This window comes from Eimeria acervulina, genomic scaffold (assembly GCF_000499425.1).
Source record: "Eimeria acervulina Houghton genomic scaffold, Eah_scaff59, whole genome shotgun sequence".
Taxonomy (NCBI): Eukaryota; Apicomplexa; class Conoidasida; order Eucoccidiorida; family Eimeriidae; genus Eimeria; species Eimeria acervulina.
The window spans coordinates 20,407-44,634 of NW_013549707.1; the positions used below are offsets into that span (position 1 = coordinate 20,407).

The 24,228-nt window shown below is 52.6% G+C and overlaps 4 protein-coding genes across 4 annotated transcripts; 2 read left to right on the plus strand and 2 right to left on the minus strand.

Moving 5' to 3' along the window:
- Positions 1-6,238: 6,238 nt before the first annotated feature.
- Positions 6,239-10,944, plus strand: EAH_00011110 (CAM kinase, CDPK family, putative; the record flags this gene model as incomplete). The annotated part of the gene is made up of 15 exons (XM_013394955.1): positions 6,239-6,331; positions 6,512-6,738; positions 6,940-6,998; positions 7,190-7,263; positions 7,437-7,629; positions 7,860-7,916; positions 8,149-8,245; positions 8,359-8,421; positions 9,000-9,085; positions 9,407-9,519; positions 9,893-9,950; positions 10,237-10,326; positions 10,455-10,559; positions 10,718-10,787; positions 10,941-10,944. The coding sequence occupies 15 exons, from the start codon at positions 6,239-6,241 to the stop codon at positions 10,942-10,944; spliced, it is 1,389 nt and encodes a 462-aa protein (XP_013250409.1).
- Positions 10,945-13,379: 2,435 nt separating this feature from the next.
- EAH_00011120 (hypothetical protein, conserved) lies at positions 13,380-14,021 on the plus strand (the record flags this gene model as incomplete). The annotated part of the gene is made up of 1 exon (XM_013394956.1): positions 13,380-14,021. One exon carries the CDS (start codon positions 13,380-13,382, stop codon positions 14,019-14,021), a length of 642 nt encoding a protein of 213 aa, XP_013250410.1.
- A 1,008-nt stretch (positions 14,022-15,029) lies between these two features.
- EAH_00011130 (hypothetical protein, conserved) lies at positions 15,030-15,737 on the minus strand (the record flags this gene model as incomplete). Its single annotated transcript, XM_013394957.1, has 1 exon — positions 15,030-15,737. The coding sequence occupies one exon, from the start codon at positions 15,735-15,737 to the stop codon at positions 15,030-15,032; it is 708 nt and encodes a 235-aa protein (XP_013250411.1).
- A 1,946-nt stretch (positions 15,738-17,683) lies between these two features.
- On the minus strand, positions 17,684-22,765 carry EAH_00011140 (hypothetical protein, conserved; the record flags this gene model as incomplete). The annotated part of the gene is made up of 4 exons (XM_013394958.1): positions 17,684-21,252; positions 21,415-21,488; positions 21,755-22,327; positions 22,521-22,765. The coding sequence occupies 4 exons, from the start codon at positions 22,763-22,765 to the stop codon at positions 17,684-17,686; spliced, it is 4,461 nt and encodes a 1,486-aa protein (XP_013250412.1).
- Between the last annotated feature and the right edge of the window lie 1,463 nt (positions 22,766-24,228).

The window sequence follows — 24,228 nt, forward strand, 5'->3', positions numbered from 1 at the left end:
ATGTATCAGTTGCGTGAATATCTCTCAATACGCAGTAGGCACTCTCTTCAAAGGACAACTGAGAAGCGTGACGGCGTCAAAGTCCTTTTTGCGGTTAAGCAGGGGCTGCAAAAAACTGCAGAGAATACTTGCCCTCGGACAGAGGTAAATATCATTTCACATTCTTGGCCTTGAAGTACACAGGGAAAGGATGTGACCGCATTGAAGGTGCTCGAGCTCTGTAGCTGGAAATGGCGAAAAGGCAAACACGGAGGACAACAATCGAGGCATCCAAAGTCACTAACAACTGAAGCATCCAAGAAGGTGGCAATAACAAATGAGGCATGCAAGAGGCTATCCCCGCAAATGTGGAACTACGGGAGCCACTTTACTCCGTTGGCCCGTGTTGCACTTATGGCTGAGCACGCTTGTGTATTTCTTGCCGCCTACCCTACGGACATTATTGCCCCCAAGTAAACGCGTTATTTCCTTTGCCACGGATGGCTTCTCCGCCACATTTAATACCTTCACTGTGGGGGGAGGCATCGCGGCCTACGAGCATCGATGTTAGATAGTGGCATCACAGCTACGGCAACTACTAGTTAGCCGGGAGAGGTGCTCAAACTCGTCCAAGTCCACCGCTTTGGCAGTTTCTATTCAACACCAAAGATGCACACAGGGTACAGGATGATTACCTATGAAGCATCAACACAACAAAATTGCCCGGACACCCGGACCCGCCCTGCCAAAACCTGCCCCGCCCTCGTATTGAAGTCACTCCAGTTTGAAGTACAAAGTATTTGAATCACCAATGAGAAGGCAGATAGTAGTTTGGCGCGTGTTCGTCGTAGCCTTGGGAATGGCCTATGCACAGACTCCGTTGGGGCTGCTCGGGTCGTTGTAGAGCGTGTTACGTCTGGAATGGCAAAAATATTGTCTTCAGAAGTGGTTTAGCCTGTAGACAATATAGATTGTTTAAAGATGATTCAGCATCAGAAGGGTATTGTAAACGCGGGTCACCACCAGGTTCTTGGATTGGGTAGTATTCTACTGCGTGAGTGCCGACTCACCCAACGTAGAGGATACCGGCTGCCGACCCTAGTGTTGGTGTCGGCTGCTGCTACTCAAACATATCACTAAGATTCTCCATAAAATTTCGACTCATTGATTTAAAGACTCGAGAACTTCAGAGACAAACAGGAATGAATTCTTTTGCTGGCCTGTTGCCTGTCTGCTGTGGACGCGGGCCTGTCTCTAGCCCCAGAGACTGGCGTCGATACACCATATGACCCATGCGATTGAATTAGTCTCCACCTAAACTTATCTTACCACGACTAATTCCGGCCTTTTCCGAGTTTTGTGTTTATGTTAATACCCTCCTCTACAGCTTCCTCAGCGTCTCTACAAATATTGCTGCCTGGAAGATCACACCCGCGGTGGTGGTTTCCTGCATCCCACTGAGCACTTATTTTCGCCTTCTGGATCCCTGCACTCGGTCTCCTCATCTCAGGTCTCTCTTCCCCACGAATATGCTGTGAGGCTGCTGCTGCTGTGGGATTGTGAATTTAGTGTAAGGAAATGCTGTATGGTCTGGCGGAATTTGGCAGGTGTATTTCGACTTTCTTCTAGACTCCCTACTGAGGGCCAAACAACTGCTTAACACATGCCTAAAGTTTTGATTCGTGCGTCAAAATGGGTGTTTGGGTACGCTTGCTTGTGGGGTTCCAGTGCAGCAAGTTCCAGCAAGGTGCGTTGCAAGTCATGGCATGGCCTTCTCTCCGACTCAGTCCCAGGCATTCGGGCTGTTGTGGCCCGGACGCGTGGAGACTGAAAGTGAGGTTAGCGTTTTTGCGGAACTCTTATCCTAAATGTGTGGACTCCATTGCATCTCACGATTGTCCTAAATAAAGTAGAGGACTCTCGTGACACTTGGATTGTTGGGAGAAACAAGGCCAAACTACGAATACCACTCCCGATGGCAAGCCTACCACTGATCAGCTGCGAAGGCGTTTTGCCCCCTAAAGGAGGGGAAAATTGTAGATACTCTTTCTAAAGGCTTTGTCAAAAACTCAGCCGTTTTCTCCTCTTGACGAATAAGACATTGGTTAGGACTATTCTCTTGGAATAAGGCGCCCAACAACTGGACCTCGCTGCAGTTAAGCGAGGAATCGATCCTTAACCCACCCGGCCGTTTAATGCTAACAACAATTTATGAATAGTGTTTCCGCACAGACAGTCAAAATGTGAGCGGCGTCTTGATGCGGCGGCAGTGGAGAAATATCTTGTGTTTCTGGAGAAGACCTTTATTCTCCAAAATACGCTCGAAGAGTTCCTATTGCTCTCGGCCTCCTGCATATGAAAAGGGAGACTCGACGGCGGTGTAGACATGGATGTCACAGTTTCCGCGCGTCTCTAGAGTTTGAAAGCGTCCCGAGGTCTACTACGATCGATGTCCCTCGCCAGGTCGGCAACGTAGCAGGGAGATGCAGGAGAAAAGAAAAAAATACCATTTGAAACTGTTAATGGCACGATACATCATAACGCCGCGGTCCTTGGTTAACAGAATTCCAACGGTGGCGTCGGAGTTTCCATGTAAATGGTGCGTTCCAGTGCTATTCGCTGAAGAAACTCAATCACTAACTGCCTGAATCGGGGAAGGGGAACTTAGGGGCAAAAGGGAGAAGATGTCGGCTCCTTACTGCACTACGGCGAGAAAAAAACGCCACTTGCACAGTCCTGGCTAGAAACGAAGTAACGGGCTTGGAAATGGCCCAGATGCGGGGAGTACGGACATTGGGAATGTAAATTCCTCCCCAAATCAGGAAACGAGAAAACGATAAGAAGCGAAAGTAGACGGCAGTCGGCAAATTCGACAGTCAGAAAGCTCGGGGTGGGTACTGGGTACTGAGCGGCGCGTGCGCTTCCTATGCAACAAAGGCGACGTACTCCGACATTTCGAACTAATAAAAGGAACTGTGGAGGAGGAGAAGCAAGACTTTAAGTAGCACTCCCATGTTCTGTTTCGGGGAGAAACAGAGCCTTCAGGGAGAAGCCCTAACCCCCACGCAACGCATGATGCAATCATGGAGCCATATGTGGCAGCAGCCGCTCTTCCAGATGCACCTCTAGTCATGTATGCTTTTATCCGAGTTTGCATGAATGGGCAGGCGTTGCTAGTGGTAGTTGGCACAAGCAGTGAAATGGATTCGGCACCTTAAGCTATGGCGAAGGGGCACAACCTACCTGTCAATTCGCTGGCGGGGCCTCAACCACAGCGCTCCTCCGATAGCACATAGGGCAGGAGGACCGGCAAATGCATGGGCATAAAGGAGAGCACAGTTTGAATGGGAATATTACCATGATGTGGGCACTCTACGCTAGGCCAGTTCACTACGAAGTAATCCTAGGCATGCCGTGAATGATTCAAAGGAGAGAACGAACGCAACCTCCATAAGACACTGTTGAGGTCTATGCGTAGCAAGCCAGTGCGAGTGCCCACCTCGTCGATCTTCCAACAGCATTCCCACCCTCTACGGGGGATGCTGGTATTTCGGTCAACGCGGCTTGGGGCGATTTGATCCTATTAACAGTAAAAAAATAACAGAATTGTGGACATTTGAAGGAGACGCCCCTGGATGAACTCAGCGGCAACGAGCTTCAAAGGGGACCCCAACCAACTGGTTGCCCAATGCACCTCATACAACTCAACCCCAGCAGAGCCCCAAGTTTGGCTCCGGGGTATTCAATAAGCGACGAAGACACACCTAGGTTGCTCTGTCTCGTTAACTCTCTCGACGTGAATACGCACCGAAAGATACCGCCGAGAAAACAGAGAGTGCTACAGCAACTCCAGAACTGAGCCACCGGCACTTTTGGTTCTTTTTCTTGAAATGTGCGGCTCAGAGGAGACTTGAGAGGAAGAAGCTCGTGCGTACCCTCGAATGGTGCATAGCGTGCACAGACAGGACTAGTTCTTCAGGCCAGCTGCATTTTCCTCTGCATTTACATTCTCCTGTGGAACTAAAGAGCAAGGGGTAGGAGCTCGGGAGTTTGCCGGTGGTCTTGACCGCAAAATTGGGTTGGAAGAGCAGATCTCTATTCTACGCTGCCTACGACCTTTGTAGACTTTTTCTTTCTCACTATAAAAAATGGCTTGATTTCCCCCTATGTAAGTACTTCTCAGCGTTTACTATTTTTTGGCCGCGCTTTCTTCCCTTCCTCGACCTACCGCTAGCCTGACGCTGCGGCCGAGAAGACCCTCCTTTCTTTCATGTACTGGCTTTACATCTTATCAGCTTCCCTATGCTGGGGGTGGGAGGGGGCCCACCGGTTACATTTTGTCAGTAGGGCGTGCCTCCCATCGCAACCATGCTGCTTTTGTGGCATCGGCTGACCAGCAAACCCCACCCATGTGTGGGCCTTCATAACCCCTAGGTGTTCGCCACTAGCATCAGCAATACTTGGCAACGTTCCACAGGTTTTCGCTTCCACTTTAGTTTACCTCTTCTGTTATGGCAGCTAGCACATCTCGGGGTTCCCTTAGGCTCTGCTTCAGAAGCAGCTCTATGTACTTGTTTTCCCTGAGTTCGTTGGTTAACGGAGACCAAGTACGTGTTTAAAAATTGTCTAGGCTGTTAGCGCATGCATCACGAAGTTAGGCGTGGGTATGGCTCTGCGTTGTTCTAACATCTGGCAGTAGTTGCAGGAACAACTAGCGCAACTCAGGAAAGGCGCCTCAACCCAGCAGCCCCAAGCAGTTGTACTCAGGGATCCCATAATTCGTGAGTAGATGCTTGATGCCGGTTTCAAGGCATTGCCCTAAGCGCTGTTACTCCGTTGCATCTCATGAAGGCGTTCGGCTGAGCATGAGGGTTCTCTTTACACCCTAGGCTTTAAAATGAGCGCACCACGAGCAAACCGTAGCAAAGCGGTCACCTTTGACCTCGGCCCAAAATGCGAAGGAGCAAGGCCAGTCTACTTTGACTTCGCCGCCTCGATGCCCTAGTACCATGGCTACCGAAGGCTTGTCCGTCACGCCGGCAAACCGCTGCGTCCCCCGGTGCAGACGTAGGAGCCAGAGAAGTCCGACAGTAGCGAATGCATGCAGGAAATGCACACTGAATAGGGAAGTTCTTCTGTATAAGTTGATGGCAGGATTCTCTGCCTATCTATCGCCAACCCGGTGTCAAGGTAGTGGGGCCTGAGGAGGCGATTGTTCCTTAGGCTAGCAATTTCTCTTTACTGCCATCTTCACTTGTTTTGCTTCCAACTGAACTCAACGAAAACATGGCTAAGGGCACAAAGGGTGCGTGAATATTCCCGCCAGGGTTATGTAGTGGTACAGCCGCAGCGCCAGAATCCATGCATGCGGAAGAGGAAGCAGCAGCTAGCCGCATGGAGTAGGCCTTCCCCAAATAGTGCTGAGATAACTGAGGGAATTACCTCTCAGCAACTTGTCTGCATTGAAGGGCGTCAGGCTGGGCGTGTACTACTGCCGCCTACAGCGCCCAGACCAGTGGGTAATCAGGGGCGGTCCGTGTGTCCGGCAGATCCTTCGCTCCTGCACTCGGCATTTAATCCACCTTCTCTTTCAGAATTCTTCCATAAAACTCCAGTATAAGCTATGACCGAATGTGACCCTCGTTTGTTCCTCTGCTGCCCCGCGAGCCCCACTTGAGGGGGTGAGGGTGCAGCTCGTTCAGCGCGTTTTTGTAAAGAAGACTGTAGCTTATTTATCCCTTTTGCGGTTCCTTATGCCCACGAGCAACTGTGCAGGAGCCGGATCTTCTCAAGGGGGGATTCTGATTCCTTCGGACTTCACGCTTTCCACCAAAGAACGAGCGAGTTCCGCTTGCTCCCGCTATGCGTACACCCTCGGGCGGAAAATTTGTCTAGTCTAGGACTCTTCTTTCGAGAAATGCTAAATGGGGGCTGGACAGTCTTTGCATCACTTGCGCGCTGGCGAGGCGCCTGTTGCTGGGCTATCACGAATTAGAGCCACTCAAGCTGACGCAAGAACATCGCACAGCCAAACAACGATTCTCAGTGATGTTGCCCAACAGCCCCAGCAAAACATTGTCCGGGTGAGTGGTATCTGATCTATGCCTTGGCACCATGCTTTTCTACCCAAGAAAAAGAATCGCCATAGTTGGATGTTCAAGAAGTGGAGATGCAGTGATGGCCTGCCATGCGAGCAGTATTTTAGTCCTCACCTTCACATTCGTTGTAGAAATGCCTAGTTTCACAATCCTCAATATGGATGCGATGCCAATCTGCCATGCTAGCAGCACTCCATCCGTTGCCTTCACTTGCTTCGAGGAAGCATCAAGTTCCATTTGAATACCTTGCCCCAGTATGGCAGGGTTCTGGGTAGGGAGACAGCGTATTCGTCCAATAAATAACACTGGCGGGGTCACAGGGTGTGGAGAAACTCGGATCGTCACCCTGGGACAGTCCTGTGCTGGATAGTCTATTTTGCTCCGTTTCTGAGGATGCATGTGCTACTGCACTTGTCATGTGCTGTGATGTTCAGTATACGAGCCGCCTGATGCGCGATGCCATTGGAAATGCATACTCTTTTGACTTTTGCGTTCTGAGGAGAGACGATGCGGGTAAAGTGTGCAGAGTGACCTGTAGGCGCAGCGGACGCAAGGCGGAAGCCCTAGTTGTGCGGAAGCATCTCGAAGACCCGCTGCAGTTGGAGACGTTGAAGAAGGAGATTGAGATTTGGCTTTCGTTGGACCACCCGTATATTGCTAGGCAAGCCAAAACGAGTGTTGCGGTGTTTTCAGCACTTGTGCCCAGCCGGACCTGTATGCTTCCCAACCACGGAGGCCGAAAAGTTGCCGTACTCTGAGCAAATCATAGCCCAGAAGTAGGTGATGCTGATGCTCTCCTGTAGTTCGGAAGGTTTTCTCTTTCACTGAGAAATTGTGCTTTTGTATTCTTTGGGACGGGCAGGTTGCTCGAGGTGTTTGAGGACGATAGAGCTGTCTACTTGGTGTCCGAGTACTGTCCAGGTGAGTGAGCCTCCCAAGAAGTGTGGATCTGTTGGCGCATGGCTCTTGTGCCTCAATGGGGGCCAATTTACCTCGAGTGTAGTGCTTGTTCTGGGGATCCCCAGAGGTCTTCCGTGATTTCTACTTGTGTGACTCGTGTAATACTGAGAGGAATGGTAGTCTGCCTGTGGTCTCTTCATCATTTGCTGCAGGTGGCTCACTCTATGATTTTCTGTCGGCTATGCAGAAGTGCCCGGAAGAGGTGGCAAAGACTTGGACCCTACAAGTAAGGGGCCCTCCCCACCAAAAATATGGCAGCTTACGAGGACTTTTCTCCTCCAGTGGAATTCTGGAGTGCCGCTAGTACTGTCTTAGGCGAACCTTAGGAGATAGTATGGTGTCACGGAGCCGGTAGTAGCAATCACATCTCAGCGTTACAGCGGTTCTTGCTCACTGCAGATGGTGAGAGCGATTGGGTTCCTGCAAGGCTGTGGAGTCGTCCATCGCAACCTCAGACTCGAAAGCTGGCAGCTTACAAACCAAGGCTGCTTCCCCCCCCTAAAGCTTTATGGCCTTAGCCACTCCACTCGCTGGCACAAAAAGGAAGGCCGTCTCAATGCTGCTTGCGGCTTACTGGGATACACGAGCCCAGGTTAGCGGCACCAGAAAAGGTTGGTGTGTTGTTTTAGTTTAATCGCAAGGGGAACTATGACAGGATAGATACCGTGAAAGCAGAAACCCCGTCTCTATTTCCTCTGGGGCCTTGCTTTCACGGTGTTTGGCTGTCCAAGAAGGTGCAGCCGCCATGCCAGCGCAGTACAGCATATTCCGTCTTTGCTTCGATATGTGCTTGCATGCTGGGCCTGCTTGTGATGTCTACAGATGTTCTACTTGGGCGTTACACCGATGCCTGCGACATGTGGTCGTTAGGTGTTATTGGTAAGCCTTTGCTCATTGACGATGGGTCTCCCCCATTCGTGGTCTTGCACATGTTGCAACACCCCACCGATGCTATGTGCTTCCTTGCGTGTTTAGCCTCGTGTTTAGCCGCTTGTAGGAAGAAGGACTCATTCATGCTGTAATGAATGCTGCTTCTGAGTAGCTTCTCACGGCATTTCTGCAATGCCAGTGACCTGAGGTTGTGTGTTGCTGCTTATCTGCGTTCTTGCAGTGTATCAGCTGTTGTGCGGGCGCCCTCCCTTTGTCGGCACTCAGCGAGAGAAAATTCGTCAGATCCTTTCCGGCGATATCAACATGCTGTATCTAGAGTGAGCTTACAGCGGAGGCGCTGGTAGAATCTTCGGCAAATAATCCTGGAGTTTGGGGCTTCTTCACATCAGACAGAGCGTGGTCATGTGTAACTTTTGTATGGTCTGCGCAGGAAGGCAGGCGTATCCGACGAGGCAAAGTCCTTCGTTACGCAGTTATTAACAATCAGTCCCCAGTAAGGACCAAATGGCTATTAAAGCTGTTTCATGGTCTCATGTGGGTAGATGGTACTCAGATGCAACATTGCGTTGATGCGGCTGTGTATAATTGCCTCCGCAGTAACCGTCTTACCCCGCAACAAGCACTGGAGCACGTAAGCCAATTGAAAACGTCCTTGAGCCGTGCACTAAGAATCAGCTCAGAAGGTGCGCGGACATTAAGTGCGTGTATGAGCCCCGGGAATATCCAACTGCGCATATCATGGCTTGCCTCCAACAACGGGGCTTGACCTGCAAGGCCGTCCGGTTGCCGTGTCAATTGCCTTCAGCCCTGGCTCTTCGGACAGATGCTCGCACATCAACCATTTCCTCCTGCCTGCATAACTGGGTGCGTAGGTGCACCATAAGTAGCTATAGGAGGCAGCTCTTCATGCTCGGGCTTCCAGCGAGAGCAACAAGAGCAAGGCAATCAGCCGCAGGTTCCGGACCCGGAATGACACATACCTCAGCTTGCTCCGCATGTAGTCCTGGGGAATTTCGATCTCACTAACGCTTAATGCTAGGTGCTGTGGTCTTAATTATGCTTCCTCCTTAGGCTTTGCTGGTTCGCTAATAGCAGCACACTACGACGCGCTGCAGTCCTCATGTGCGCATACTGCCTCAACTCTGACCAGTGCGAGCGTGAGTTGTATAGGAGACCTACGCGATGCACTCTAAATTAACATGTTAACCATTTGTGCAGGCAGATAGTCTTGGGCTGAGGTTTGGTCCCAACAGAACACACTACGACGAGGCACTACCCAACCCAGACCGGAGGCCTCATAGGGGAAGCGCGCTCTGCGCGAAAGGTGTATTTGTGAATTGAGTCGCTTGACGTTTAGATACCAGCTGGGCTCGGCTTAGTATGACAGTTGTTTCTGGACTCTTCATTTGAAAGCGTTCTTGATCTACTCATTGCTGAGGGTCCTCCTTACTCATCTTGCTGCGCCGCTCCGGGTTCAGTGGTGGGCTCAGTGTTCGCTGGCGCCTCTCACTCCAGCGCTGGACGCCTCACAGCCGAAGACCTCAAACGGACACTGCAGAGGGAACAGCCAGAGCCTCTTGGAGACGAAGATGTGAGGCGCTTCACTCTTTCCCCTTTCCCACTCCTCCAGTTCTGTCCATTTTCCCGTGCTTCATCATGAAGTATCTAGTTTTGTCTTCCCGTAGCAACTTCCGCGTAGGGCAGAGAGAAGCATCCATGAACAGAGGAGCGCTCCTTTACAGAAAGTGCCACGCCTTCAGTCGCATCGTTCAAGCGCCTAGAGGCGCCGGACGGGACTCAGCGGCAAGCATGCATCGCCGCTTCCGTCTTGGTGCTGGCCTACGATCTGCACGCTAACCGCACGAATGAAGCAGCGATTGCTGCCCCGTTGTAGGCTATTCTCCCGAGATTAGAAGCTTATTTACAATTGTGAACATCACAACGATGTTTGTGGCTTACTTCAGGTAGAAGACATTTTTGATGCACTTGACGTCAACAAAGATGGAGAAATCATTTTCACGGGTAAGTGGTTACGTCAAGGCAGCACGAAAGTGAATAGCAAGTAGCCAGATGTAATCTCCGAAAGAAGATATCAGGCGCATACAACGAAATGAGTGATAGTTCAGAGTGCCCCGTTGGTTTATTGAAGGAGTAGCGCGGCGAGCCCTCAACTCTTCATGCTGGTGTGGATGCAGATGACCACACACTTCAGCCCGTTTGGTGAGAGGATGAGTATTCTTCCAAACAACGCTTGACTAAGTCATGCTTCGTTGCGGTGTTTGTTGCGAGAGATGCCTTACTACTGCAGTGTTCGCTGCTGCAATGATCGGCACGTTAGTGGACGCGGAGGACTCATTATTGCAGAAGGCCTTTACCAAGCTGGACGCCGATGGCGACGGTGAGATTTGCGAATGTCCACTTTTTTTATTAGGCTGAAGCTAGCGAGGGCTTTTGTTATATTTTTGGCACTAGACCAAGAATGCATTTTGAGTGCGTGTGCAAAATTTGTTTATTCGGTGAGCACAGGACGACTCTCTCTCGATGACTGCCGCTGGGCATTCGGTGGAACGCTGTTTGGGCAGAGCCCCGTTACAGCTCTGGAGCAGGAGGAAAATGAAGATGGACCTTTGGGTAGGAGCATGCATCGACTGAGTTAAACAATAACCAGCTGGAGTTTTACCTGTAGGGCGTATCCCGTTGCAATTGGAGCACCCTGACACACTGTGTTACTCAATTCACAGTCGAATGAACGTAAAAGTGTAGCATTGACCTGTTGGCGGCGTTCGCAGATTATGACCATTTCGCGGCGTTGGTTCGCGAAAAAGGGAAGCCAGTGCACCGCAGGGTGTATAAAACACGGTGCGTTGATGCCCTACTTTTTCAGTGCTGAGCAGAGACCTCCAGAGATTCCCAAGCCCTTGCAGCTGGTTTCTCCATGCAATACCAGATGCCGTGAGCAGCATTGCATCCGTGGAGAAAGCTGACCTTTTTGTGGCGTGCACGTTGTGGCAGGTAAGAAAGACCCTTGACCTTTATGTTGATACTTGTGAAGGGTTCACCCTCCCTGTTGATTTCGCTTTATTAATTGTTCATTGTATTGCAGACTCGCAATCGATCGCACTCAGAGTGAGCCACACGGCGGTGAATGCCCTGTGCACCACCAGTGGGTAAGTATGCACTCGATCACTCCAACAAGTCCTGCTGTGGCAGGTGGATCAGATGGCACAGGCGTGCTAAGGGAGAGGAGTCAACCTCAACGCGATTCAGTGGAGATTCCTGAGGATCAGCGGCGGCGGGGAGCCGGTAATGGTTGCGCAACTTCATCAGCTTCTGCTGGTGTTGTTCCACTCGCATCTTTGTACCCTCCGTCGAAACAAAAATCTTCCGCAGCACCACCAAATTGAGTGTGCGCTCGAATTGCGATGCTGCCTGAGCTTTTACCCTAGTACTAACGGTGGCCTGCAGGGCTTGCACTCCTAACAATTACGGATGTGTCGCTTCACGCGGAACCGCCATTCCTGAATTTGCAAACCCGCTGAGTAACAATTTCTTTCAGCAGGCCCACAAAGCAACAGCAATTTATCACGGAGCGTATGTTTGATGGCACGCTTCCGCTTAGAACTGTCTCCCTAGCTAGTTCGCGTAAAGGCAGGAGTTCGAGTTCCTTCTTTTACAGTCTTTGGCGCATGTAGCATAATTGCGGAGTGGTCGTGGCAATCTAGGATACTTCTCCAATTTCTCCTTCTCCAGCTGCAGATTATCAAACAGCTGGCACTTGCGTGGCAATACGTTCAAATGTAACTTGCTTAAGGGCGCTTGCCAGCTTCGAACCAGAACTTGCAGGGGACGGGAAGGGCTAGCAGATTCCAGCACACGTTTTTCCAGTTATCCGATTATTTCTTAATGCTGGGATATCCCTTACTCCCTTACACAATTGGGCGAAAATTCACTTACGAAAGAGGCTATAAATTAGTAGACAAGGGCATAGTGCTGCCGGTCTCTCTGTCTTGGTTGCCACCTACGTTAGTTCACCTTCCGGCGCAGGTTGCGTAGGAATAGTGAATGAAGTGAAAGAGGGAAAAGCAACACTGAGCTTGCAACTTCAAGGACTGCTGGGTTAGCTAAATTCTCGCTATTTCCAGTGGTCCCACCCCTGCCGTCCCCGTCCCTTACAAGCAATTATTTCACCACTGTCCGCCTGTAGCCATTAGCAACCATGACAAATCACCATCCTCTAAATGAACGGTGGCCCACAATGAGTTAGAGGCGAAGTGGCCTGTTTTCTAGCGAGTTTTCCATCATTTTGAGCGGTGGCTTTCTGCCTTCAGCTTGCGGGGAGAGTCAGGTCACTTAGTGCCGAAGATCCGCTTTTCCCTTTCAACTATTACACCTTTGCCAACTGAAAAAAAAATATTGTTAGTACCCAAATTGCCTAATTGGAAAAATTAGCAGCTTCAGGTAGTCAATAGACTCTTAAACAATGAGCGTAGGTCTAAAAAGGCGCCGCAGACCGCCACCTGCCACCGAACCACACTCGAGACCCAGCGGCCACTTGAGGTCTCTGGACTTCCGCAAACCGGTACACTGACGCCTGTCTCCTTCACTCAGACTATTCTTTTGATTATCTGAAATCCATTAATCCAACTTAAATCTTGCAGCTTTCTAGTGTTCGCCTTGGCGAATGCTGTTGAGCATTGGGTGGAAAAGTTCATCACAGCATTAATGACGACTTGCCGCCACATCAGTCCCCGCCCGTGTCAGAACCCTTTCCTTCCTTTTCCAACAGAGGTGAAGAACCATTATTCTTTTTACAGCTACTCGTCTACTCAGAAGAGATTGAAACTGATCCATTCTCATGGAAGCTGGACTATTTTCTGCGTGACAGTTCGAGTTGCAAATCGGCTAATAACTGCAAGAAAGGTACAGTCTTCCCAGACTCCACCCCTCCATCTATTACCTAGGCCTGCAAATCTGATCCGCTGGCTGATCTTCAGGAGTTGCGCCGGTCAGCATGAGTTCACAAAACGCAACGTCCTTCGTAAGTGTACATTATATCTGGTTGGTTCCGCCTGAGTCGTGAGATGCTCTACGGTGTCCTGCCATGTCTTCAATGCAGGCTTTGTCTCCGGTGCACGAACTCCAGCGGAGAAAGTGGCGATCTCAACGTCGCTTCAACTCGGGCTTGCCTACCTCTGAAAAGTAGGTGATATGCTTGGCCCAAGTGATGGGTTAAATAAGAATTCTCGTGTGCTATTTGAGCAGGGGCATGCAAAAAGTGGTCAACTAAGCTATTATGGCTTTGTATCCACTCCCTTTTGGCACTTTCTTTCATTTTTTTTCCAGTCACTCAGCACTTTTGATTCTGCCTTTGCACTGCTTTTTCGCTGCGCAGCTGGTACACAGCATCGGGTTGTTCAACGACCAACTAGCAGACCCCATCATCGACCTATCATGGATCGTCTTCCCGATCCCGCGGTGCAGCACTCGACTGCCACCCCCAGTCCTTCAGCGCTACCAAGCTATGCAGGGGTGCATTGTGCCTTGATGAGATCTGAGTTACTGGAGCGGCTGCGGGTTTGCGCAGCTCTAGACAGAAGATTCTTCAAGGCCTGGTTCGATGAACTTGACATTGAACGCTGCAGCAACTTCAGCAATGTTGTAGGAGTGAGCAGTGACCTGTGCGTTCAAACAGAGTGGAACGAGGGCCTTCATACTCACGACCGTTCATGTCAGGAGGCCGACGAGGCTGCATCTCACAGGATTTCTTTTGAACTGCAAGATCTTGAAGAAAGAGAAAGAAGACTGACCGAGCATGCAAAGGCCATAAATCGTCAATACGAAGACTTAATGGCAGAATTGACCGAACCGGCGCATAACGGTGCTGTTCGTGTTTCTGGTTGCCCTGTCCCACCCGACCATCAGGCGAGGGGAATGCGACGTCTTCCCCGTATTGCAATGGTCATTTCTGCAAAGGAAGAAGAGCAAAAAAGCCACTTGTATCACCTACGGCATTGGAACGTCAACATCAGTGGTGTGAATATTCCGAGCCTTCCTGGTCTCCTTCTCGAGTTGCCTGCAGATGAGGACGTGTGAGCCCTCCAAACTGTCGCTTCTCACGTAAAATGCCAGCGTTGATTATTTCTTTCTAACGCTGGGCAGCCCTGACACAATGCGACCACGCACAGTGGCCGAATCGTTTTTGAATGGCACAATGAGTTCATTTTATAAAAGTTGCCAAGCCTTTGAGGCGGAGGGAGACAGCCACAATGAACTCGCTGTAATGTAACAAGTATAAAGGACGTTCGAACATAGTGCAAGAAAATATTTCGGCTTCTAAGTGTGCGGAAAGTATGTCAAGGGAAGGGACATCGTTGGAAACACGGATCTGGACACTCTAATAGCACTGCCAGATTCGACAAGCGTGAAGCATTAATGAGCTATGTAAAATCTCACTGGTGCAAAAGCGAGTCTGGTATGTTTCAGTTACTTTTGAGGAATCTGCTGCAGCGCACGAGCCTACTTCGTAGTATTGTACAACTATTTTCTGCAGGCGAGTTGTATAACAAAGCCTCTTGCGCCCGATTAGTGCAGTGTCCCCTTCAACATCAGCACGTCCCCACAAGCCATAGCAGCACTCCAGGTCCGGTGTCAAAGCAAAAACCGACAAAGCACAACGCTTACAGTCATCCACTTAAATAGCTAGTGCTAAAGCAGGTCACGCCGCCAAAGACTCGGTGCAGGCGTGCAGTCGAATACACCAGTAATTCACTATGAGCTGCTTACCTCGGCGGTCATATCTTTTACTTAACCGGTGTCTGCCAGCGCTTTGTCTTCTTCAGTATGCTATTTAGTACACCTGCTCTTTCTGTGTAGTGCACTCACAAGAGTCTCGAGTTGCGCGCCGAAATGTACCCGGCTTGTTTGAACAATCACAATGCAATTCACCATCCTGACTATTGGCGTAGCAATTACGCGTATAGACCTGGTTAGCACGACTATGAAAAATAGATTCGGCTCCGAGAGACGAGGCGTGTCTCTACAATGCGGGGCATGCGCACGAGCAAATAGGAAAAAACAGGTTAGAGACGTCAGCAGCCAGTTTTAACTGTCCAGAAGGGTGTGAGAAAGAGCTAATGGTGTGCTCGGAGGAGTGAGTACTAGTAGACCGTCAACAGGTTCAATTGTTTCTCCTTCGCGGAGAAGAGAAGGAAGCTTTGGACGGTACACTCCATCGGTCGCAAAGTTGTGATGATGAATATCATACAGCTGATTTGTTTGCTCCTCTTCCTTTGCGGAAATCACCATCCCAATGCAGCTGAGACGGGTCAGGCCCTGCACGGCCGGTATGTAGAAGGCGGGCGAATCAGGAGAAGAGGAAACATCGTAAGGCATGGATTGTGAAAGTTCAGCTTCTAGAGCTGCGTACTGGCGATTGAGTGATTCTTCGCGGTCGATGGCCATTTTTTCTCTTTCATCGAAATTGTGAAGATATACCAGCATCCTACGAAGTGCATCTTCCGGAGCTTCCTGGCTCGTGTTGCAGTCGAGATTCGCAGCTCCATCAGCGATCCTGTTGAAACCGCTTTCGCTGCTAGCGCCTGTTCCGCCATAGCTATTGCTGGATCGTTCTGTGTAGAGGGCATGGAAGCAGGCACGGAAAAACTCTCTGTCCAGATCAGCGCATCGCCGAAGCCTCTCTAAAAGCTGGCACCTCCTCGGTGCTGGCCGCAAAGTGGCGCGGCTTGAATATGGTGAGCGCCTGGGGCTTTCAGGCGACCCGAGCACTGCAGAATCTGGAAAACGATCCATTGCGAGCCTCTGGCCCAGTTGTCACCACCTGCGTAGCATGACAGCAAGACAAGCATTGGTCATGAAATGCGGAACACAAGCACAATAGGCACGGATTCCTCCAGGAGAGTTAAGCAAGCAAGATACAATCAGTACAATCGCATACTGGCTTAACAAAGTAGCTTCAGTGGACCAGCACACGCAAGACACGCAGAGGCTGAAGTGGTGTGTGGACTGTAGACTGTAGAGAACAAGCATTTCAAGCAAGCAGAGATATGTACAAAGGAGAAGGGCGTGTCTACAAAGTGCACATTCCGGCGGCAAGAAGTCAATCAGCAAGCGGTAGTTGCTGCTCCTGCGCCTCACTATATAGGATGTATTAAACCCAGCACGGAGAAACAGCAGTCTTGCCCCGCTCAGAAGAGCAAATACTTCACTTTAAAATGTACAAAGTGGGCCTATTTAGTCCTGATTGAAAGCTGGACAAGAGAAGATGGTGTTGCTGCAGATGCAGCTTTGAGCAACTTGATCATCTGTTTAGACCAAAGGACTTCTGACCAGTGGACTCAAGATCAAATATCTAGTTGAACGAAAGACAGCGGCAAATCCTGTGTGTTTCGTTAAATTAAGAATACTAAACATATTCACGGAATGTGTGTAAGGAACGTGAGAGCAAACTAGGCAGCCATTTGCCCTTGCCGTGAAGCCTCGCTTGGCTCTCCTATCGAGGGTGTGTCGGTGGCCAGCGGCCCATTTTCTGGTCCCGTCTCGTGCTCAGCCTGCTCCTTCTTGCATTTCAGGTTCTATACTAGGTTTTAGAACAATAAATCAACAAACAATTTGTACTGTGCGTTTAATTTCGCACGAGTCTTCAATAATTATGGGTTTTTATCTGGCGACGGAGGACTGTAGGGCCGCTCCTCCTTGCCCGAGTGACCTGCAAGGGTTTGCCCCCATATAGCTGCAGCGTACGAAAGATCTAAAAGAAGAATTTATTGAAACATAAAAAGTACAGTTATCATGTTGAATTGCACACAAGCGTATTTTGCGGAGTGTGTCCGCTCTGGTGGATGGTCACGTGCAGGTTTTCGGAAGCAGCCGACGCCGTCAGCTGCTGGCGTTCGTGCTGACCGCACACATTTTCAACAATCCTGAATGCATTAATGCCTTTAACAGGAACAGCCAATCTATTCTAGCCCTATGAGGCGGTGTCTTTTGTGGTAGCTAAGACCGCAACGCGCGTTACAGGGGCAGTAGCTGCAAAACAGCTTCCAGCTGGCCTGGGCATGGTTGCTTAAAAGGGCGCGTTCGACTAAACAGTAACGACACCTGTGAGCACCTAAGAACCATCAACCAAAGATAATCTTTGCTCTATTCAATTACTAGCGGGCAACTCGTGGTGCCTTCCCCAGGCGCCACGCGCTGCCTTCTCCTCCGGTACGCAAGACATTTCCTAATAGGAGGAAAATAGCTGGTATTTATACAGGTAAAACAGATTATATGGACGAACATTGCTAGTAATAACATGGCGAGAAGGAGCTCGGCGTGTGAAAGACGGCACTATGAGCACTATTAACGGAGAACCCCAGAGACAGGACTGGTGACCGGACATTCTGTGCCTCCCTTTGCGTGCGCGGGTGCTACTGCTGCGGCGCTTGCAGTTAAGCATAAATGCGCAGATGCACGGATTTGCTGCTATCAGCAGGCAAAAAAATATACAAGTGGTGGCGAAGGGTTATTTTCTAAACGAATGTCTGTACAAGACCTATTATATGGCAAGCTGCCGTTTGTTCATACTGTTGCAGGAAACCTAAACGGAAATTCCCTTAAATACATGTTGAAAGCAGCCTAAAGAGAGCAAATGAGAGAAGAAGCTTGGTACTAACATCAAAAACACACTGCTGGCCCCTTACGGGAGGGCCCACGGAATGAGCGCCACTGCCAGAAGAGCAACACCTGAGTTGCAGTCAGTCGTTGGGAGGGAAGTCGCCGGGCGGTTGCTGCAGAAGTCTTGAGGGACAAACAGCAGCAGTGCCTGCATGCAGTGTGGCTGGAGTTGCCGCACCGACTTGAGCAGCAAACAGATCAAGGTGCTCATTAGAGCCAGTCCTTTGCCGCTTCAACCTGCTGTCCCGTTCACGCCAAGGAAGTGCTTCATCGCTAAATTCTTCCGCTTCGTTTCCACTGCATAAGCAGTGACTGCGGCTTTCTTTCACACGGCTAACTGAGAACTGCTGCTGCTGCTGCTCATGCTGCTGCTGCTGGAGCTGCGGTTCAAACGTATCCAGGTCCAGGAGAGCAGAACGCAGGTGAACGAACTCACGGCGGAGCACTTCCTGCCTCTGTTGTCGCCCTGCTGCAGAAGACTTCTCAGCCTCCCCTGCAGTTGCTTCAGATTCCGCTTGCTGCAATCTCAGAGCAGCAGATGCAAGACACGCGACCAGCATGTCTCTGCGTCTCTTCCGCTGAAAGCTGCCCCTGCGGAGACCCACTGCTTGCTCGCCTCCATCCCAATTAGCCATAGCTGCTCCTGCGTGAGCTGCTGCTGCATGCAGCAGCAGCTCTCCGGCGGCAGCCGGGCTCTCCGCCGGAGCTAGCCTGTTCCGTGCTGCTGGCGCCCCCCATTCTCTTGCTGCAGCGCTGCCACTGGCCTTGGGGCCCCCCGTGCCTGTGTCCCGAGTTGCTTCGGCGAACCTGGGCTTTCTTCCAGCGGCACTGCCTGGTAGTGGGTCTTGTTGGTGGTGCTGTTGCTGTTCCTGCTGTTCTCTTGCTGCTGCAGCCAAACCAAAGGATGCCTCTGCGACTGGTGCTGCTGTGGCGAAGGGTTTTTGCTGCTGACGCATCAGCAACGAGCCGAGGTGACAGCAGCACATTGCCTTGATGTAGGCAATTTCAGCTACGATATCCTGAGACCAGCTTTGTGCCAATTGATGCTGCAGCAGCAGCTGCTGCAGCAGCGGCAGTAACTGGATGGCTCTGGAGACACGCCCCAGCAGCAACTCTACCATCGCGACACGGAGCTGGAGGTACATATATAGGACCGGCTTCTGTAGTAGCAACGCGGCTGCAGCTTCCCGCTGCAGCTGCTGCAGGAGCTCCAAACCCGCGGGGCTGATGCTTCTGCTGCTGGCTCCCATCGCCGCCAGTGCGTCCAGCTGTATGTCCAGCTGCAACAGCAGCAAAAATTCCCTGTGTGGGGTGGCCTGAAAGCAGCAGGCACAGCTCGGCGAGTCTGCTCCTGCTGATGCAACAGAGAGCGCTGATGGCTGCAGTGCGGACACCCCAGTGCAGCAGCAGGAGCGCAGCAGTTGCTGCATGTGCAGCAGCGGTAGCTGCTGTCGGGCAGAAGCGGCCAGTAATATGGACTGCTGCAGCAGCAGAGCCCTCGCAGCGCCCGGCGTTGCAATAGCATCAGCACGCAGATGTGTAAACCCCCAATAAGCAGCAAACAAGGCAGATCCCCGGCTTTCGCTTGCTGCAGCAGCAGCGGCAGCCTGAGTCAGGGCTAGCTCTCCATCTGCTGCAGCTTTGTGCAGCCGCAGAAGCTGCCTGTACACCTTGTCTGCTGCTGCTGGCTTGGTTCCTCGCGTTGCTCTATCGACGAGCTGCATTGGGAGGCCCCCCCTACTCCAGTGGCAGGCTGTTGCTGCAGCTGCTGAAGCAGCCTGCACTGCAGCGAGGAAGGGACAGAAGCTGTTGCAGCGGAGCTGAGGAGCATAGAGGCACTGGGCAGAGCGCAGAGCCCCTAGCGGTAAGATGCGCGGACAGTTGTAAGCTATCTGCAGCAGCAGCAGCAGAGCAGCAGCAGCCGTATCGCCATCCATTCCTGCATGCAAAGAATCTCCAAGTTCTGCTACATTCGTGTGCAGGGCCTTATGACCACACTTCCTGCTGTAGCTGCTGCAAGTGCTGCAGCTACTGGTGCAGGTTTTTTCGCAATGCCAGCCCATTCTGCCTCCCCTGCAACTAACTCGCCTCTTGGCCTGGCAAGAGCCCCCAGGCCAGCCGAACAAATTCATGGTGCGGCGCAGCAACTGCAGTAGCAGCAGCCTCAGTTGCACTGCTGCTGCTGCAGGCGGCTGCTGCTGCGTCCCCCAGCAGCTTCCGACCAACACGTAACACCGCAGCAGCAACACCTTGTTGCGAAGCTCAGCACAAAGTCGATACTGCTGCTGGCGGCCTCCACAGGTGTCTCCCAGCGGATCGCCAGGGATTTTGTTGCTGCTATCGCTTCTGCTGCTGCTGCTGCTCAAGGCGTCGAAGGAAGACCAAAGGGAAGCCATGAGGCGAGCGCATGCATCCCCTATTTCAAAAAAGCATGAGACAGCCTCTTCGGCTGCAACAGCAACAGCTGCTTCCGGTGTTGCTGTAGCTACCCGAGGCAGACGCCGCTGCAGCAGCTTCTGTTGCACGGCAGAGACATCTGCATGCGGTACTTCAAAGCGGAAAGACATTTCATCCCCTATTTCTTCTTCTCCCGCTGCTGCTGCTGCTGCTGCAGCGGAACTTGACTCGGTTGCTGCTGAGTCGCCTCTAAAGCCAATAGGTCTGCTGCTGCCAAGGCGCCGTCGCTGCTGCTGCTGCTGGAGCGAAGCTACTGCTGCAGTGTATCTGGTCATACACTCCAAATGCCACTTAGGCCTCGTTAGTCTGAACGGCTCCGCTACATCTGGGCCAGTTAGCAGCAAACCAGCAGCTGCAGCAGCAGCGGCAGAATCAGCCACCTCAGCAGCTGCAGCAGCCAATGCTGATGGATTTCGGCAGGCCTCCACAGAAGGCCGTAACAAGCAACAACTTCTGAGACAGCTGCTACTGCTGCTGGAGCTGCTGCTGCCGCTGCTGCTGCTCCTGGAACTGCTGCTGCACGCCGCGTTGTCCGCGCAGGCGCAAATGCTCGGCCCCGCATCTCTGCCGGCAAATTGGGTTGCTGCCTCAGCTGCTGGCGGTGCAGATGGTGACTGGGCTGCTGCTGCTGCTGCTTGAGCCCCTCCTGAGAAATTATATGTGTTCCCCTGCAGCTGACAGTGCTGTTGCTGCTGCTGCTGCTGGGGCGCACTGGAACACTGCTGCACCTGCTCCAGCAGGCCCTCCATTTGCGAGATGGGTTCTTGAATTTCCTGCTGCACGACGCCTCCCTGCTGCTGCAGCTGCATATGCTGGACGTCCCACTCCTGTTGCTGTGCCTGCTGCTGCTGCTGTTGCTGCTGCTGCAGCGGCTGTGTGGCAGCGACAAGCTGCAGGTGGCGTATTGCTGACTTAAGAGCTTGCAGCAGAGTTGTGGGGTCTGCAGCTAGCTGCCCCACGAGCTGAGGGTGGCTCTGCAGCAGCAACGCGAGGTGCAGCGAGATGGTGCCTACAGCATTCAGAGACAGCAGAGCAGGCCAGGGGGAGCTGCTAGACAGCAGCATTAGCACTCCTTCCGGTCGTCCTGCTGATGCTCCTGCTGCTGCTGCTGCTTCTGCTGCTACTGCTGCCGAAGGAGGTACCCAACCACCAGCAGCAGCTACTGCTGCCGCAGCTCTTTGGCTCGCCGTAGCTGACCCAGCAGAATACAACCCAGCAGTACCTGCTGCTGCGTTAGCTGTTGCTGCGTTTGCTGCTGCTGCTGCTTCCGGGGCTGCTGTGTACTGCAGCAGTTGTGCTGCGTGTCTCAAGGCGATCAGCAGCAGCTGCATCGCAGCAACATAGTTGTGTTTACCCAGCTGCAGCAGCGCTGCAGCCAATGCATGCGAGCTTGCAGCGCCGCTGCTGCCGCTGCCTTGAACCATATTCCTAAACACAAAACAAAGAGCGCAGCATAAGGCTTGCAATACATCACAGCTCCTCCCGCCATCCCCTATAAAGTTGCAGCATGCGGACCTCTCAGAGACTTCCTGCTGCTGCTGCTGCTACTACTAATACTGCGCCAGCTGCTGCTGCTGCTGTTGCTGCAGCTGCTGTTGCTGGAGCTGCTGCAGCTCGTGAGGCGTGTCTATCTTTTACAACTGCTGCTAGATCCGCTGCTGCTACTGTTGCTGCCGCTGCTCCTGTTGCCTTACCCTGCAGCAGCCGCAGCCTCGTCTAGACGCCCCAAGTGCAGCAGCACAGCAAATACGTTCATGTTGATTTGCTGCAGCAGCGAAAGGGCTCTTTGCTTCTCAAGGATCGCGACGCCGCCGCGGCTGTTGCTGCTCCTGCCTTCGTTGCTGCTGCTTGTGCCCGGCAGCAGCTGCAGGCTGTGGGTAGCTACAGGCAGCAAGCCCGCAGCAGCAGCAGAAGCAGCGCCTTGCAGCCCCAAGGAGAGCCAAGCAGGTACTGCCGCCCTTATTGCTGCTTCCATCAGTTCTGGCGAGCCGCAGGGCCCAGCAGCAGCAGCAGCAGCCGCTGCTGCTGCTGCTGCTGTTAGCTCCACTTCACTTGCAAGCTCAAGGGCCTCCTCACCACCCCCATGCTGCAGCAGCAGCCGCTGCTGCAGCAGCGCAGTGGGGTAGCATTGTAGAGGAGGTTTCGTGCCCCCGCTGTGCTGCTGCTGTCGCAGCTTCTCCAGCTGCTGCTGCTGCTGCTGCAGCTGCTGCTTGTGGAGCTGCTGCAGCAGCTCGAGGCCCTCGTGCAGCGGAAGGCAGTGCGAAAGCCTGCCAGAGAGGAGACCTGCGGTCCCTCGCTGCAGCAACAGCAACAAACAGCAGCAGCAGACAAAAGAAGCAAACACACGCGGTAGTCGTGAGAATACCCACTAAACCCTCAATGGCGTAAGCAGCCAGCAACAACCAGCAGCAGCAAGCCAGCAACAAACAGACAAACGCAAGCAAACAAACAAATCCTTACCTGCGAGGCAGCCTCGCTATACCTCCCTCCTGATGCATGCACCTCAGCGGACCCCACATCCCGACAGCAGCAGCAGCAGCAGCAGCAGCAGTCCCCTTGTTTACACCGTAGCAGCTCCTGCTGCTGCCCGTCGTTGCTCCTGCTGCGAGGAACTTCATGCCTGAGGCAGCCGCGTGCTGCTGCTGCACCTCTAGAGCGACAACCCTTGAGCCGCTGCTGCTGCTGCTGCTGCTGACTCCATTCATGCTCCTGTTGCTGCATTGCCTCTGTAGCTGGAGCAGCAGCTGCTGCCGCTTCAGCTGCGCCTTGTACCCCAACAAGGCGCCGTGTTGCAGCAGTTGTTGCATGCACGCAGAACCCCGTCAGGCCTGCTGCTGCGCCTGCTGCTTGTGCTGCTGCTACGTCTGCTCCTTGTGCTGCTGCTGCGTTTGCTCCTTGTTCTGCCTTTGTAACTCAGCAAGCCAGTTCGTACAGGCTCCCGCAAGATCTGCTTCTGACGCCACGACATTGGGGCGCTGCTATGCTTCTGCTGCTGCTGCTGCTGCTATGCCTGCCGCTGCTGCTGCTGCGGTGATGCTGTGGGGCCCAAAAATTCCTTAAAACATAGCTGTCATTACACCTGCCACCTTGCTGCTGCTGCTCCTGATTCTGCTTTTGCTGCTGCTGCCGGTGCCACAGCTGCGGCTGCATCTGCTGCTGCGCCTGCAGCTGCTGCCAACCACCACACTACTACTGCTGCTGGTGCTGCTGTTGGCAATGCGAGACGCCCGCAGCCAAGGGCCTTGCTTCTGCTAGCGCCGTAAGTATCCCTGTGAATCCTTTAGTGGCGTCCCTAGCTCGCTGTTCTGCAGCAGCAGCAGCAGCAGCACCTCCAAGCAGCAGAACCGACCGCAGCAGCAGCAGCGCCTCGGTAGGACGGCCCTTCGCTCTCAAGCGTAGGAAGAAGCAGCCTCAGGTGCCGAGCAGGTGTAGCACGTCTACTGGCTGTGCAGCTGTTTCTGCTGCGGCGGTTGCTGCTGCTCCTGCTGCTGCTGCCGCTGCTGCCGCCTGGCTGTCTGCTGCAGCTACCTGCAGCAGCAGATACTCACGCAGGGGCCCTCTGCGAAGCTCTCTGTGAAGCTGAAGCAAAAGCAAAAGATGACTCCTGAATCTGAGTAAGAAGTGGCTGTGTATAAAGGCTCAAGGCCTTTGTCCAGCTGCAGTCTTGGGGCTCCTGCTGCTGTTGCTGCTGTTGCTGCTGCTGCTGCTACAGCTGCCTTGTCCTCTACAGTCTCTGTCCCATTAGGCACATGCAGAAGGCAAAAAAACAAATTTTAAATAGGGGGAGGCTCCTTTAGCTTGCTGTCTGAGGAGGCGCTCGTGCAGCGGAACAACAAACCCCACCCCCGACCGCCCCGTTGGGGCTGCTGCTGCTGCTGCTGCTGCTGCTGCGGCTGTTGCCGCTGCGGCAGCGACGGTGGTGGCTGCTGCTGCTCTCAGCAACCGATAGCAACCGCTAAGTTGCTCTCTCTGCTTGTAGACAACAGATCTCAGCCCTCCCTGAAGGGCAGCAGCAGCAGCAGAGGCGCTGCTGCTGCTCGGCCTCCTGTCCGTACCGCTGTTGTGGAGTGCCTCACAGAATAGCAGCAGCAGCCGCCACCGCAGCAGCATCAGCAGCATCAGCAACAGCAGCAGCAGCAACAGCAACAGCAGCAACTGCCAGACGCAT